Here is a 14,225-nt window from a genome sequence, read left to right as displayed (position 1 = left end):
GTTTATGGGTGGGTCAACCCACAATCCGACCCAAGTATCTATTTACTCAGCATCATTATATATATATATATATATTATAATTAGTTACAAAGTTGAACTTATATTAATGTTAAAACGTCCCGCGTTCATCAAATTTGATGTTGAATTTAAAATATATAGTCTTAGTAGCCTAGTTGGTTAAAGGGTTGTACTTATTTTGTTAGGTTGCAAGTTCGAAACATACATCTAGCATTTTTAATTTTATTTTTAACCGTTTTAAGTTTATGGGCGGGTCAACCCATAATCCGACCCAAGTATCCAAATTAACCACAACTCTCGACCCGGCAATCCGAACACTTTAAAAATTAAGCATCATTATATATATATATATATAGATTAGTTAGTTAAAAAGTTGAACTTATATTAATGTTAAAACGTCCCGCGTTCATCAAATTTGGTGTTAAATTTAAAATATAAAGTAGTAGCCTAGTTGGTTAAAGGGTTGTACTTGTTTTGTTATGTTGCAAGTTCGAAACATACCTCTAGCATTTTTAATTTTATTTTTAACCGTTTTAAGTTTATGAGCGGGTCAACCCACAATCCGACCCAAGTATCCAAATTAACCACAGCTCTCGACCCGGCAATCCGGACACTTTAAAAATTAAGCATTATTATATATATATATAATCATTATATATATATAGATAAGTTTAATTTGATTTGAACAAAAACCTACTTAAAAAAATGACAAACATATTAAATAAAATTAAAATAGTAGTTAACAACTAATTACAAGAAAGGCATGAGGAGTAAATAAAAATGAGTTTGTATATTTGATATTTATAAGTATCCGATGGTTAAATTTGAATATTTTAAATTGAGAAACTCAATAACATATCGGACAATATTAATAATATATATATATATATATATATATATATATATTAATTAAGGTTTGTGTGACTTTTCATAAGTCTACCAATAAATAAATAAAAAATTATATATTTTTTATAACTACAAAGTAAAAGTCATTATTTTAATAAAAAAAAGTGTATTAATTATATTTGACTCTTCATATATAATTTTTTAATAACAAAATATATTTCATTATCTTTACTGTTCTATTCAACCTTACTCCTTAACTCTTCCTATTCAACCTTACTCCTTAATTTCCTTCTTAAGTTTCTCCTTCAACTCTAATAATAATAATAATAATAATAATAAAGGTATAATTTTTAATATTTATATCATAAATATGTTAGATAAATACATTAATACTTTTCATTTGTTTTTAAAATTTTGATATTACTAGTTTAAAATTTATTTATGTTTAATAAAGTTGTGTTTTATATTTTAATCGGGTAATGAGTTACCCATCGAGTACCCAACGAATCAGAAATAGTTATAAAAATAGAAGTACTCATTGTCGTCGGGTTGAGATTGGATTGTAAAATAAAAACCTTGCCAGTTTGTACTTCACTATTCTCTATAAAAAAAACACCAAGAATTTAAAATAGCATTTGAATAATCATAAAATACCATTAAGAGCTTGTTTGATCTTAAGTTTTTTGGGTTTAATTTAAGTTTTAGATAAAATCTTTTGTTTGCCTTTTAAAATGAGAGGAAAGATATTAAATAAATAATATTTTAGCATTTTGATTAATAAAAATAAATGATGAAATAGATCAAGGCAAAACAAATATTAGGGTTTGAGGAGGGGTGCTCAATATTTTGTCTGAACTGAATATTCGTACAAATTTTATTTTATTTTATTTTCGAATCGAATTTTAAAACAATTTGAATTAAGTTAAAGTTTTCAATTTAATTTTTGAGATGGTTCAACTTGAAAACCAAACTAAAAATTAAATTCATTTTTTATTATTTAATTTAAATATATATATATATATATATATATATATATATATTTGTTTATATATTATTTTGACAATAAAAATAAAAAAATCGAACAAAAAGTAATCGGTTCGATTTTATTTGAGTTCGGTTTATTTTTTTAATTGACTTACAAAAATAAAAATTCGAAAATATTATTTCAGTAGAATTCAGATAAAAAACAATATAAAAATAAATCTAACTTAAATATCATAAAAATTTCAAATATTTTCAAATCACAATTTTACCTCTAACTTGTCAAAATAAATAGAAAACAAGCCAAAATAGATGTTAACAATAAATAAGTATATATTTTTATAAGGTATAAAATTAATATGAATCTACAATTATAACTTTAACTTCCATATAAAATTTTATTAGTCTAAAGTAATTATTAGACTATTAAGACACAAAATATATATATATATATATATATATATATATATATATATATATATATATATATATATATATATATATATATATATATATATATATATATATATTATGTTAGATTAAATAATATATGAAAATAATACAATGAAAATAAAACAGATACAACAGATTATTTAAGAGATGCAGAAAAAATTTCTCGTTTGTTCATAAGCCGGTGGAATCACAGTTCTCTTAACAGTTTCACCGTCTTCCGTTTGTGCTAGAGAGTTTCGTCGGTGGCTGCTTCTTAAGGTACAACGGAACCTGCAATGATTTAACACAAAAAAATCACTACAACAACGAACTAGACAAAAGTACATGAATCACAATCACCAAGTTTCGCACAGAAATGATCGAGTTAAGAAACTCGAAGAATACTCACAAGAACACTCACAAGAATACTCACAAAAACAGTGAAAGACTTTAGAGTTCTAGAGTGAGAAGTGATAAGATAATGTGTGAAGAGGAATAAGGTGAGGGGATATTTATAGTTGAAAATTAAACTCATAATCAATTCTTTAATTCAAATGCCACTAATCCATCGTCCATTCATTCAAAGTTATCCTTGCTTGCTTTTTCATTATCTTTCAAGTTACATCCAACAATAAGTATTTTGTAGTTACAATAACAATTAATAATCATTCAAGACATTAATGTTAATTGTAACAATTAACAAATTTAATTCACAATGAATATTTTATGTGAATTTTATTTGGATTAATTTATAGTCCAAATATATTTCCATTTAATTAATAGAATTAGTTTAATTCCAACCGTCTAAACTAACTAAGATTATACTTGAAACTATTAAATACCCAAATATACTAGCATAAGTAAAAACAAACAAATGTTTAAATATATTCAAAATTTTCAAATAAAATTACATCATAATATTAAAATAATACATAAAGTAAATTTAATTATCTATTGTTGTTATATTAAGTGGTTTTGTGTCTTCGGCATAATCAATATTCACATTTTGGCATATAAAACATCAGTTCCAAATATATATATCTCCAAATTTACTTGTTTGTCCGTGTAAACTTAAGAAGAACTTTGCATTTTTTTAATAGATTTGATATATTATAACTCGAAAGTACTCTTGATGACATTAACTACAAATATGTTGTTTCTCATTGAATTATGTGTCATTAAAGTTAACTAATCTTCTTCTGTATATCATTTATGAATGAAAACAACCAAGGAGATGAACAATTGTCTCTTCATATCTGTTGTGCCGAAAAAATAAAAAGAAAACAATAAATTTATAGGACAATAAAATAGAAATTAGAGAGATACTTTGTAACAAATGAAAATAAGAGATGGTGCAAATTCGATTGCAACATCAATAAGATCAGACAAGACAAGACAAGACGAGAAAGATGAATAAAAAAATCAGAAAATAAAAAACTTTTAAAAATCATCCGATAAAATCAAGATTTAACTGAAATTGGGGCTATATTACATAAGATTGAGTTTACCCTGGAGTGGGTCTTAATCAATATATAGTTATAGAAGATGACACATAATTTTAAATTTGTTAGCATGAAATAAATCTATTAAAACATGCTCAGGTAACAAATAAAAGAGGGTATTAACATCAAATGAGTAAAAACTTGACTTTATCACAAAGTTTAATCCAATTATTTTAATATGATCTTATTTATCAAATTATATCAATCAACATTCAAAACATAAAATTATTATTCTCTTTTGAAAGTTAATGTAAGGTTAAATTTGGTACTTAACCTTCATAATACAAAATTATATAAATCATTCATAATGAAATAATATCATCAAATTGATTGTTTGTGAGTAATGTTGGCTTCATTGATATTATATTTGAAAGTCTTCTCCTTCCATTTCTTATTCTCCAAATACTCTTCATTGAAACATACTTCTCCATCAAACCCAACAGTCAAAGCAATAGTACTCCTTGTTCCAAACAGACCCTTCAAAAAAATTGGGAATCATGAAATTGTGACATATCTTCAAAATATTTAGTGAATTATTTAATTTAGAAAAGATCCATACTTAAGCAATACTAATACTAGGACCACAATTTTTCACAATCATAAACTCATTTCAATTTAAGACGACGATTTTAATATAAATTTCTTAAACAAGACTTTTAACAATTGAACTATTATATTTATAGTTAATAAAAAAAGTTAGAATTAAACTTCTAGAATAAGCGTAAAATTATTTATTCTAGTATTTTGTTATCGTCACAATAACACTCACTTTTAAAAATCATCTATTTTAGGAGGGGAGTGGATAAAATGATTTTTTGATTAAGTTTTAGATCAAGTTATTGATTTTTTTTTTACTAAACATTGGTTTAAATTTTTGAAAAAAATATTCATTCATATTTTTTTTAACATACCAGTGGAGTTTCGAATTGGACAAAGACAGAACTCAGATTTAACTCCCAATCAAGAGACCAAATATGAGGTAATTTACTCTTGTCAGCTTTAACTGTATCTCTCATTAGCTTATGCACCATTTTGTTCAATTCCATTTCCTTCTCTTCAAGCAATGTTATTAGGTTAAGTCCCAACCATTCTGCCTGAAAAAAAAATACATTTTAACTAAATTAAGCAACTTATGAGGTAGCTAGCCAATAAAGTATTATTTCAATATTCTAACATGAAAAAGTTTGGACCTTTGGCCAAGGAGAATCAAGTCTACCATTGGAGAGAACATGAACACCAGGTGAAACTTCTTCAATGGTGGGTGGTTCTTCTTTGGGTCGGTTGGAGACATATAACATCAAATTGCAAGATAGATCTGCTATTATCAGATTAAACCCATTATATTGATCACTTTCCTTTGCTACTTCATCTGCAAATTCTTTGGGACTCTTTGAGCTCTGTAACAAAATTTTAAGTGTTCATTAACCAAGCTTGCCTACTAATCCATTCTCACTAAAAAAATAAAAACAAGTTATGATTTAATTAAGTTAAAGAATTGGCAATAGAAAATCATGCTAACATATTGAAAACCTTATAAAGTGGTTTTGAAAAACAATTGACTCATGTTAATTAATGAAGTGAGAAATATTTACAAGAAGGGTGGAGTTTTTTTTTTGTTTAGGTTATTTAAATTATCAATGGGGGTGATATAAATAATCTTGTTAGTTTGATTTATAAAAAAAAAAGGGTTAGATTTTATGGTGTAATAATATATAATAAAACAATAATATTTTGATATTTAATTTATTATTAAATAAATAAAAATTAAAAGTATATATATAAATAAATAATAAGTTATCAAAGAATTTTCTATTTTTTTGACATAAAAAATTAGCAAAGATTACCCAACTTCAACTTAAATTGATCTTTAACATGTTGATATCTTAAATTAAACTTTTTTTTTTCATTTAAACTATTTAAGCACTTAATTTATTAAAATATTGTTAAATTAAAATAGCTCAATCATCAAGACAAGTTTATCTTACAAAAAAAAAAACATGTACAATTTAAAAAATTCCTTCTTTTTACTTAGTAGGTTAAAAAAATCATTTTTATTTTATATAGAAAGCAAGACTTATAATCTCTACTTTACCTTAAAATATTTTTGTAACTTAAGATTTTTATTTTCTTATACAAAACTTAAATTATTTTGCTGAGATATTGATTATGGTGGTAGTACTAAATCAGTAGTAAAGACATTTCACTTTCTTAATCATATAGAAATTAAAAAGTAAACACTTCAAATATATGTTTTCATTGTGAATTTATTTTATTGTAAGTTTGATTGGTTATTTTTTATAGTTTAACCATAATTAAACATCACTTTATACAACTAGCATTTAGCTCGTGCATTTGTACGAGTAATAATATAAAAACCGTGAAAAAAATTACGGATAACATTTTTTATTTTATTTTTAACCGTTTTAAGTTTATGGGTGAGTCAACCCACAATCCGACCCAATTATCCATTTACTCAGCATCATTATATATTAGTTAGTTAAAAAGTTGAACTTATATTAATATTAAAATATCCCGCGTTTATCAAATTTGGTGTTGAATTTAAAATATAAAGTCTTTATAACCTAGTTGGTTAAAAAGTTGTACTTGTTTTGTTAGGTTGCAAGTTCGAAACATACCTCTAGCATTTTTAATTTTATTTTTAACCGTTTTAAATTTAAAAACGGGTCAACCCACAATCCGACCCAAGTATCCAAATTAACCACAGTTCTCGACCCGGCAATCCGGACACTTTAAAAATTAAGCATCATTATATATATAGATTAGTTAGTTAAAAAGTTGAACTTATATTAATATTAAAATGTCCCGCGTTTATCAAATTTGGTGTTGAATTTAAAATATAAAGTCTTTGTAGCCTAGTTGGTTAAAGAGTTGTACTTGTTTATGTTAGGTTGCAAGTTTGAAACATACCTCTAGCATATTTAATTTTATTTTTAACCGTTTTAAATTTAAAAACGGGTCAACCCACAATCCACCCAAGTATCCAAATTAACCACAGCTCTCGACCCGGCAATCCGGACACTTTAAAAATTAAGCATCATTATATATATAGATTTTAATTTTATTTTTAACCGTTTTAAATTTAAAAACGGGTCAACCCACAATCCGACCCAAGTATCCAAATTAACCACAGCTCTCGACCCGGCAATCCGGACACTTTAAAAATTAAGCATCATTATATATATATAGATTAGTTAGTTAAAAAGTTAAACTTACATTAATATTAAAACGTCCCGCGTTTATCAAATTTGGTGTTAAATTTAAAATATAAAGTCTTTGTAGCCTAGTTGGTTAAAGAGTTGTACTTGTTTTGTTAGGTTGCAAGTTCGAAACATACCTCTAGCATTTTTAATTTTATTTTTAACCGTTTTAAATTTAAAAACGGGTCAACCCACAATCCACTCAAGTATCCAAATTAACCACAGCTCTCGACCCGGCAATCCGGACACTTTAAAAATTAAGCATCATTATATATATATAGATTTTAATTTTATTTTTAACCGTTTTAAATTTAAAAACGGGTCAACCCACAATCCGACCCAAGTATCCAAATTAACCACAGCTCTCGACCCGGCAATCCGGACACTTTAAAAATTAAGCATCATTATATATATATAGATTTTAATTTTATTTTTAACCGTTTTAAATTTGAAAACGGGTCAACCCACAATCCGACCCAAGTATCCAAATTAACCACAGCTCTCGACCCGGCAATCCGGACACTTTAAAAATTAAGCATCATTAAATATATATAGATTTTTAACCGTTTTAAATTTAAAAATGGGTCAACCCACAATCCGACCCAAGTATCCAAATTAACCACAGCTCTCGACCCGGCAATCCGGACACTTTAAAAATTAAGCATCATTATATATATATAGATTAGTTAGTTAAAAAGTTGAACTTATATTAATATTAAAACGTCCCGCGTTTATCAAATTTGGTGTTGAATTTAAAATATAAAGTCTTTGTAGCCTAGTTGGTTAAAGAGTTGTACTTGTTTTGTTAGGTTGCAAGTTCGAAACATACCTCTAGCATTTTTAATTTTATTTTTAACCGTTTTAAATTTAAAAACGGGTCAACCCACAATCCACCCAAGTATCCAAATTAACCACAGCTCTCGACCCGGCAATCCGGACACTTTAAAAATTAAGCATCATTATATATATATATATATTTTAATTTTATTTTTAACCGTTTTAAATTTAAAAACGGGTCAACCCATAATCCGACCCAAGTATCCAAATTAACCACAGCTCTCGACCCGTCAATCCAGACACTTTAAAAATTAAGCATCATTATATATATATAGATTAGTTAGTTAAAAAGTTGAACTTATATTAATATTAAAACGTCCCGGGTTTATCAAATTTGGTGTTGAATTTAAAATATAAAGTCTTTGTAGCCTAGTTGGTTAAAGAGTTGTACTTGTTTTGTTAGGTTGCAAGTTCGAAACATACCTCTAGCATTTTTAATTTTATTTTTAACCGTTTTAAATTTAAAAACGGGTCAACCCACAATCCACCCAAGTATCCAAATTAACCACAGCTCTCGACCCGGCAATCCGGACACTTTAAAAATTAAGCATCATTATATATATATAGATTAGTTAGTTAAAAAGTTGAACTTATATTAATATTAAAACGTCCCGCGTTTATTAAATTTGGTGTTGAATTTAAAATATAAAGTCTTTGTAACCTAGTTGGTTAAAGAGTTGTACTTGTTTTGTTAGGTTGCAAGTTCGAAACATACCTCTAGCATTTTTAATTTTATTTTTAACCTTTTTAAATTTAAAAACGTGTCAACCCACAATCCGACCCAAGTATCCAAATTAACCACAGCTCTCGACCCGGCAATCCGGACACTTTAAAAATTAAGCATCATTATATATATATAGATTAGTTAGTTAAAAAGTTGAACTTATATTAATATTAAAACGTCCCGCGTTTATTAAATTTGGTGTTGAATTTAAAATATAAAGTCTTTGTAGCCTAGTTGGTTAAAGAGTTGTAATTATTTTGTTAGGTTGCAAGTTCGAAACATACCTCTAGCATTTTTAATTTTATTTTTAACCATTTTAAATTTAAAAACGGGTCAACCCACAATCCGACCCAAGTATCCAAATTAACCACAACTCTCGACCCGGCAATCCGGACACTTTAAAAATTAAGCATCATTATATATATATAGATTTTTAACCGTTTTAAATTTAAAAACGGGTCAACCCACAATCCGACCCAAGTATCCAAATTAACCACAGCTCTCGACCCGGCAATCCGGACACTTTAAAAATTAAGCATCATTATATATATATAGATTAGTTAGTTAAAAAGTTGAACTTATATTAATATTAAAACGTCCCGCGTTTATCAAATTTGATGTTGAATTTAAAATATAAAGTCTTTGTAGCCTAGTTGGTTAAAGAGTTGTACTTGTTTTGTTAGGTTGCAAGTTCGAAACATACCTCTAGCATTTTTAATTTTATTTTTAACCGTTTTAAATTTAAAAACGGGTCAACCCACAATCCACCCAAGTATCCAAATTAACCACAGCTCTCGACCCGGCAATCCGGACACTTTAAAAATTAAGCATCATTATATATATATAAATTTTAATTTTATTTTTAACCGTTTTAAATTTAAAAACGGGTCAACCCACAATCCGACCCAAGTATCCAAATTAACCATAGCTCTCGACCCGTCAATTCGGACACTTTAAAAATTAAGCATCATTATATATATATATATATATATAGATTAGTTAGTTAAAAAGTTGAACTTATATTAATATTAAAACGTCCCGCGTTTATCAAATTTGGTGTTGAATTTAAAATATAAAGTCTTTGTAGCCTAGTTGGTTAAAGAGTTGTACTTGTTTTGTTAGGTTGCAAGTTCGAAACATACCTCTAGCATTTTTAATTTTATTTTTAACCGTTTTAAATTTAAAAACGGGTCAACCCACAATCCGACCCAAGTATCCAAATTAACCACAGCTCTCGACCCGGCAATCCGGACACTTTAAAAATTAAGCATCATTATATATATATAGATTATTATATATATATATAAATAAATATGTTATGTAATATTATATATTTTAATATAAAAAATATTTTATATTATTAGTTTGAAAAAATATAAATATCTATACAGCTAGAGTAAGAAAAAAAATACTTAATAATTAGATTAAGAAAAATAGTCAAATATATATAAAAAATTAATTTAAAAAGTAGAATAATTTATTGAATTAATTAAGAGAGAGAAATTATGAATTGAGATAAAAATAATTTGTGTATAAACCTTCATATTCATCTATTAAACATTATTATATATATTGTTATTATATATATAAAAATAAATATGTTATGTAATATTATATATCTTTATGTAAAAAATATAAATAAAAAAATATTTTATATTATTAGTGTGAAAAAATATAAAAATTTATATAGTAAGTAGAAAAAAATACTTAATAATTAGATTAAGAAAGAGAAATATATATATTATGAAAGATATTTATTCTCATACTTAAAATGCAGTAAACATCTTAGTAATTTATTCCAACCTAAAAACTCAAACTCAAAAGAATATTCTCATAATATTCATTTTTATAATAAATTTTAATTTTTTCAATATTATCTATATATTTATCTAAAATTACAAATTGAACTCATAACTTTATAACAACTTATTAATTACTTTTAAATTCTCATTCAATTATTTATACAATTGCATAAAATAAATTAAACATTATTACATAAACACAAATTACATCTCACAAACAAAAAGTACGAAATTAATATATATAGATTTTAGTTGAGAGAAATATTTAATATTGTTATTTAAAATATTTATTTATATATAACCACCTATTTAAAATAAATAGTCATAACTTACTTAATATATATATTCTCATACTTAAAATGCAATAAACAAAGTAATTTATCTCCAACCCAAAAACTCAAACTCAAAAGAATATTCTCAAATATTCATTTTTATAATAAATTTTAATTTTTTCAATATTATCTATATATTTATCTAAAATTACAAATTGAACCCATAACTTTACAACAACTTATTAATTCTTTTAAAATTCACATCATAAAATAAATTAAACACAAATTACTTCTCACAAACAAAAAAAAATACAACAAAACAAACCTTATTAAAATTATCATGAATTAAACATAGAAATAAATTATATAAATAAATTAAAATATGTAAACAAATTAAAATATAAATAAATTATATAAATTAATTAAAAACAAACTAAAATGACTGAAATGAAAGTTTTGAAAACCTTTTGAGTATGTGAACAGTGTCCCTGCATATTTGAGTTTGGAGGAGAAAGATTTTGTAGAAAAACTTAAAATGCAGTTGAGTGACCTATAATGGAGTTGTTTGCTGGTGGGTTGGAGATGATCTTATATTATGAAAGAGAAAATAAGTAAGATAAATAAATTAGGAAAGAGAAATTACCTGAATTTTGTGAATGATTGTAGAGTTAGAAGTTACAAAAGGAGACCGATGATGTTTTTGCAGCTGCCTGAAATGATCAAATTTCTAGAAAAAAATACAAATCAGTGAAAACGAATTATTGAAACATAACATAATTCAAATTCAATTATTGAAAGCATGATATTGATAGAGAAATTGAGAAGATTATGAATAGAGATACAAAAGGAGATCGACGAAATAAAATGCTCTGTATATGAAGATATCACTCTTCTCTCTTCAGTTGAACCTTGTTCAACTAAAATTATTTATAGGAATAAAATATTTTGATGGAATAATATATTGGTTTAGTTGTAGTAATATACGTTGATATAATCAATATTTATTGCTAATTGCTATAATCAATATTTATTGCTAAATTCATAATTATAATATGATAACTGAAATTTTTTATTTTTACATATTTTCATTAATTATAATATGATAACTGAAATTTTTATTTTTACATATTTTCATTAATTATAATATAATAAATGATTTTTTTTTTTACATATTTTCATATTTAATATTTAATGCTAAACTGAATTAATATAAATAAAATAATTTTATAATGAATATAATATAATAATTTAAACTCTTATTATTTTTGCAATTTTTTTATAATTAATATTAATGCTAAATTTAATTAATAAAAAATATTAATATATATATATATATATAAAAGAGTAACGGAAATAGATAATTATGAAACTTAGTTAATATAATTGATGAAAAAATATATATTTTATATTATTAGTGAGAAAATATATATATAGTAAAGAAAATAAAAAATTAATTAATAAATATAAATGAAGAGAGAGAAATATATATATCTAACTCATAAAAATATCTATATGATGTAAATCATTTTGGAAAGAGCGTGATGTACACCTCCTACCTTTCAAAATTAAGCGTCATTTACATATTTTCATATTTAATATTTAATGCTAAACTGAATTAATATAAATAAAATAATTTTATAATGAATATAATATAATAATTTAAACTCTTATTATTTTTGCAATTTTTTTATAATTAATATTAATGCTAAATTTAATTAATAAAAAATATTAATATATATATATATATATAAAAGAGTAACGGAAATAGATAATTATGAAACTTAGTTAATATAATTGATGAAAAAATATATATTTTATATTATTAGTGAGAAAATATATATATAGTAAAGAAAATAAAAAATTAATTAATAAATATAAATGAAGAGAGAGAAATATATATATCTAACTCATAAAAATATCTATATGATGTAAATCATTTTGGAAAGAGGGTGATGTACACCTCCTACCTTTCAAAATTAAGCGTCATTAGATATATATAGATTTCTCATCCATCATAATATTTAATTCATTAACTAAAATATCTTTTATTTTTTAAATAAATTAATTTTTTAATAATTTTTAATTTTTTTTACCTAAAATATACTCATCTATTCAAAATCATTACTCATCAATATTATTTAAATAAAATCAAGTTTTATTTCATGACATTTTTAATCAAATTTTATTTCATGGCATTTAAAGATACTTTTTAGAGTACGATGAAACAAATGAATATACATAAGTATTGAATTTTTTTTTTTGTTAAGTATATACATATGTATTTAATTCGAATGTTTATTCAATTTATTAAACGAAATAATATTTAAAAAATAAAAAATAAACATGTATTCATAATTTTTTTATGTTTTCTTGTCCATGCTCGAATCTAGCTCAAAAATTGTCTAACTATCTATATTATGTTACCTCAAGGAATCGGATAGGAAGATCTCCTCTAGTTCTTGCCTTGGAGAAACTATTAAGCTCAAGAACATTAGTTACAAAAGCCATTCTCCCTTTTCGAGAACAAGCCATCCATGTCCCGCCACCAACTTCATCTCTCCCACCCAAAATCTCTCCACATTCCCACCATCCCGCCTCCTTTGTCGGTCTTCTTGCGTCACAATAGAGATTTTAAAAAACAAAATTCGTTTAATTCAGTGATAAAACACAATCGGAAAAAACATACAAAGATGAAAAGACACTCTTAAGTTACCTATTGTGATATTCGTCTCTGTTGAGAAAGAGAATGAGTGGATAGTGAGGATTTGTTTGCCAAACAAAAGCGCCAATGCACATAATCTCTTGTAATAGAACAATAGTATTAAAATGTAAAAAATTGTATATGATAATAGTGTTAGAATGGATAAGCTTAATTGATATGGTGGGAATATGATCAATGATTATTTTTAATTATTACCATTTTGACAAATATTTCAGTGACAGCAATAAAGGTTGCCCCATGTCTGTCATTTTTCTCTTAAAAATGTACGTATATACTTTGTTTTTTCTTTTATAAAAATTATATTATTATTATTTTTTTATTAGGATAGGAAACTAGTACGATTGCATGCTCAGTTCCGACGTTTTAATAAAAAAAATTGAACGAATAACCTCTTTTATCTCTTAAGAATCAATTTGGTCTTTTTTTTTTTTATAAAAAATTAATTCTCATTAATTTAAAAGAAAAGTTACATAAAAAAAAAACTAATTTACAAATAATATAATATAACATCTATACAATCAAACCAATTAAATGATAATTATATGTTAAAGAATATATCAAATTTATAAAAATTAAAATTACAAAAAAGATGACACAATAATCTTGCGTTTTTTAGGGTGAACTCCGAAGACAAACTCGTTTAAGTTTATATAAAATGAGTGAGAAAGTAGAGAAAGTCAGACAAATCAATTAAGCGTTATCTAAATAATATTTATCAAATATTATGAACGGTAGTGAAAATTGTCATTGCCTATGGGTTGAAAAACAATGCCGAAACCAAGTAATAACTAATCATGGTCAAAATAATAAAAACCCATAAAAAAAGTAAAGATACATGTAAGAGGCCTCCAAATTGAATATGAATTCAAAT

The 14,225-nt window shown here is 24.7% G+C and overlaps 1 protein-coding gene across 1 annotated transcript; it reads right to left on the bottom strand.

Annotated features, from left to right (window-relative positions):
• Positions 1-4,100: 4,100 nt before the first annotated feature.
• Positions 4,101-13,428, bottom strand: LOC124924181 (transport and Golgi organization 2 homolog). The gene is made up of 5 exons (XM_047464254.1): positions 13,346-13,428; positions 13,057-13,240; positions 4,970-5,176; positions 4,691-4,873; positions 4,101-4,256 (listed from the first exon to the last, which is right to left on the bottom strand). Exons 1-5 carry the CDS (start codon positions 13,426-13,428, stop codon positions 4,101-4,103), a joined length of 813 nt encoding a protein of 270 aa, XP_047320210.1.
• Between the last annotated feature and the right edge of the window lie 797 nt (positions 13,429-14,225).

The sequence above is a fragment of the Impatiens glandulifera genome, chromosome 2 (genome assembly GCF_907164915.1).
Source record: "Impatiens glandulifera chromosome 2, dImpGla2.1, whole genome shotgun sequence".
Classification (NCBI taxonomy): domain Eukaryota; kingdom Viridiplantae; phylum Streptophyta; class Magnoliopsida; order Ericales; family Balsaminaceae; genus Impatiens; species Impatiens glandulifera.
The sequence above is the reverse complement of the archived record's forward strand: the minus strand, read 5'-3'. Positions and strand labels throughout refer to the sequence as shown.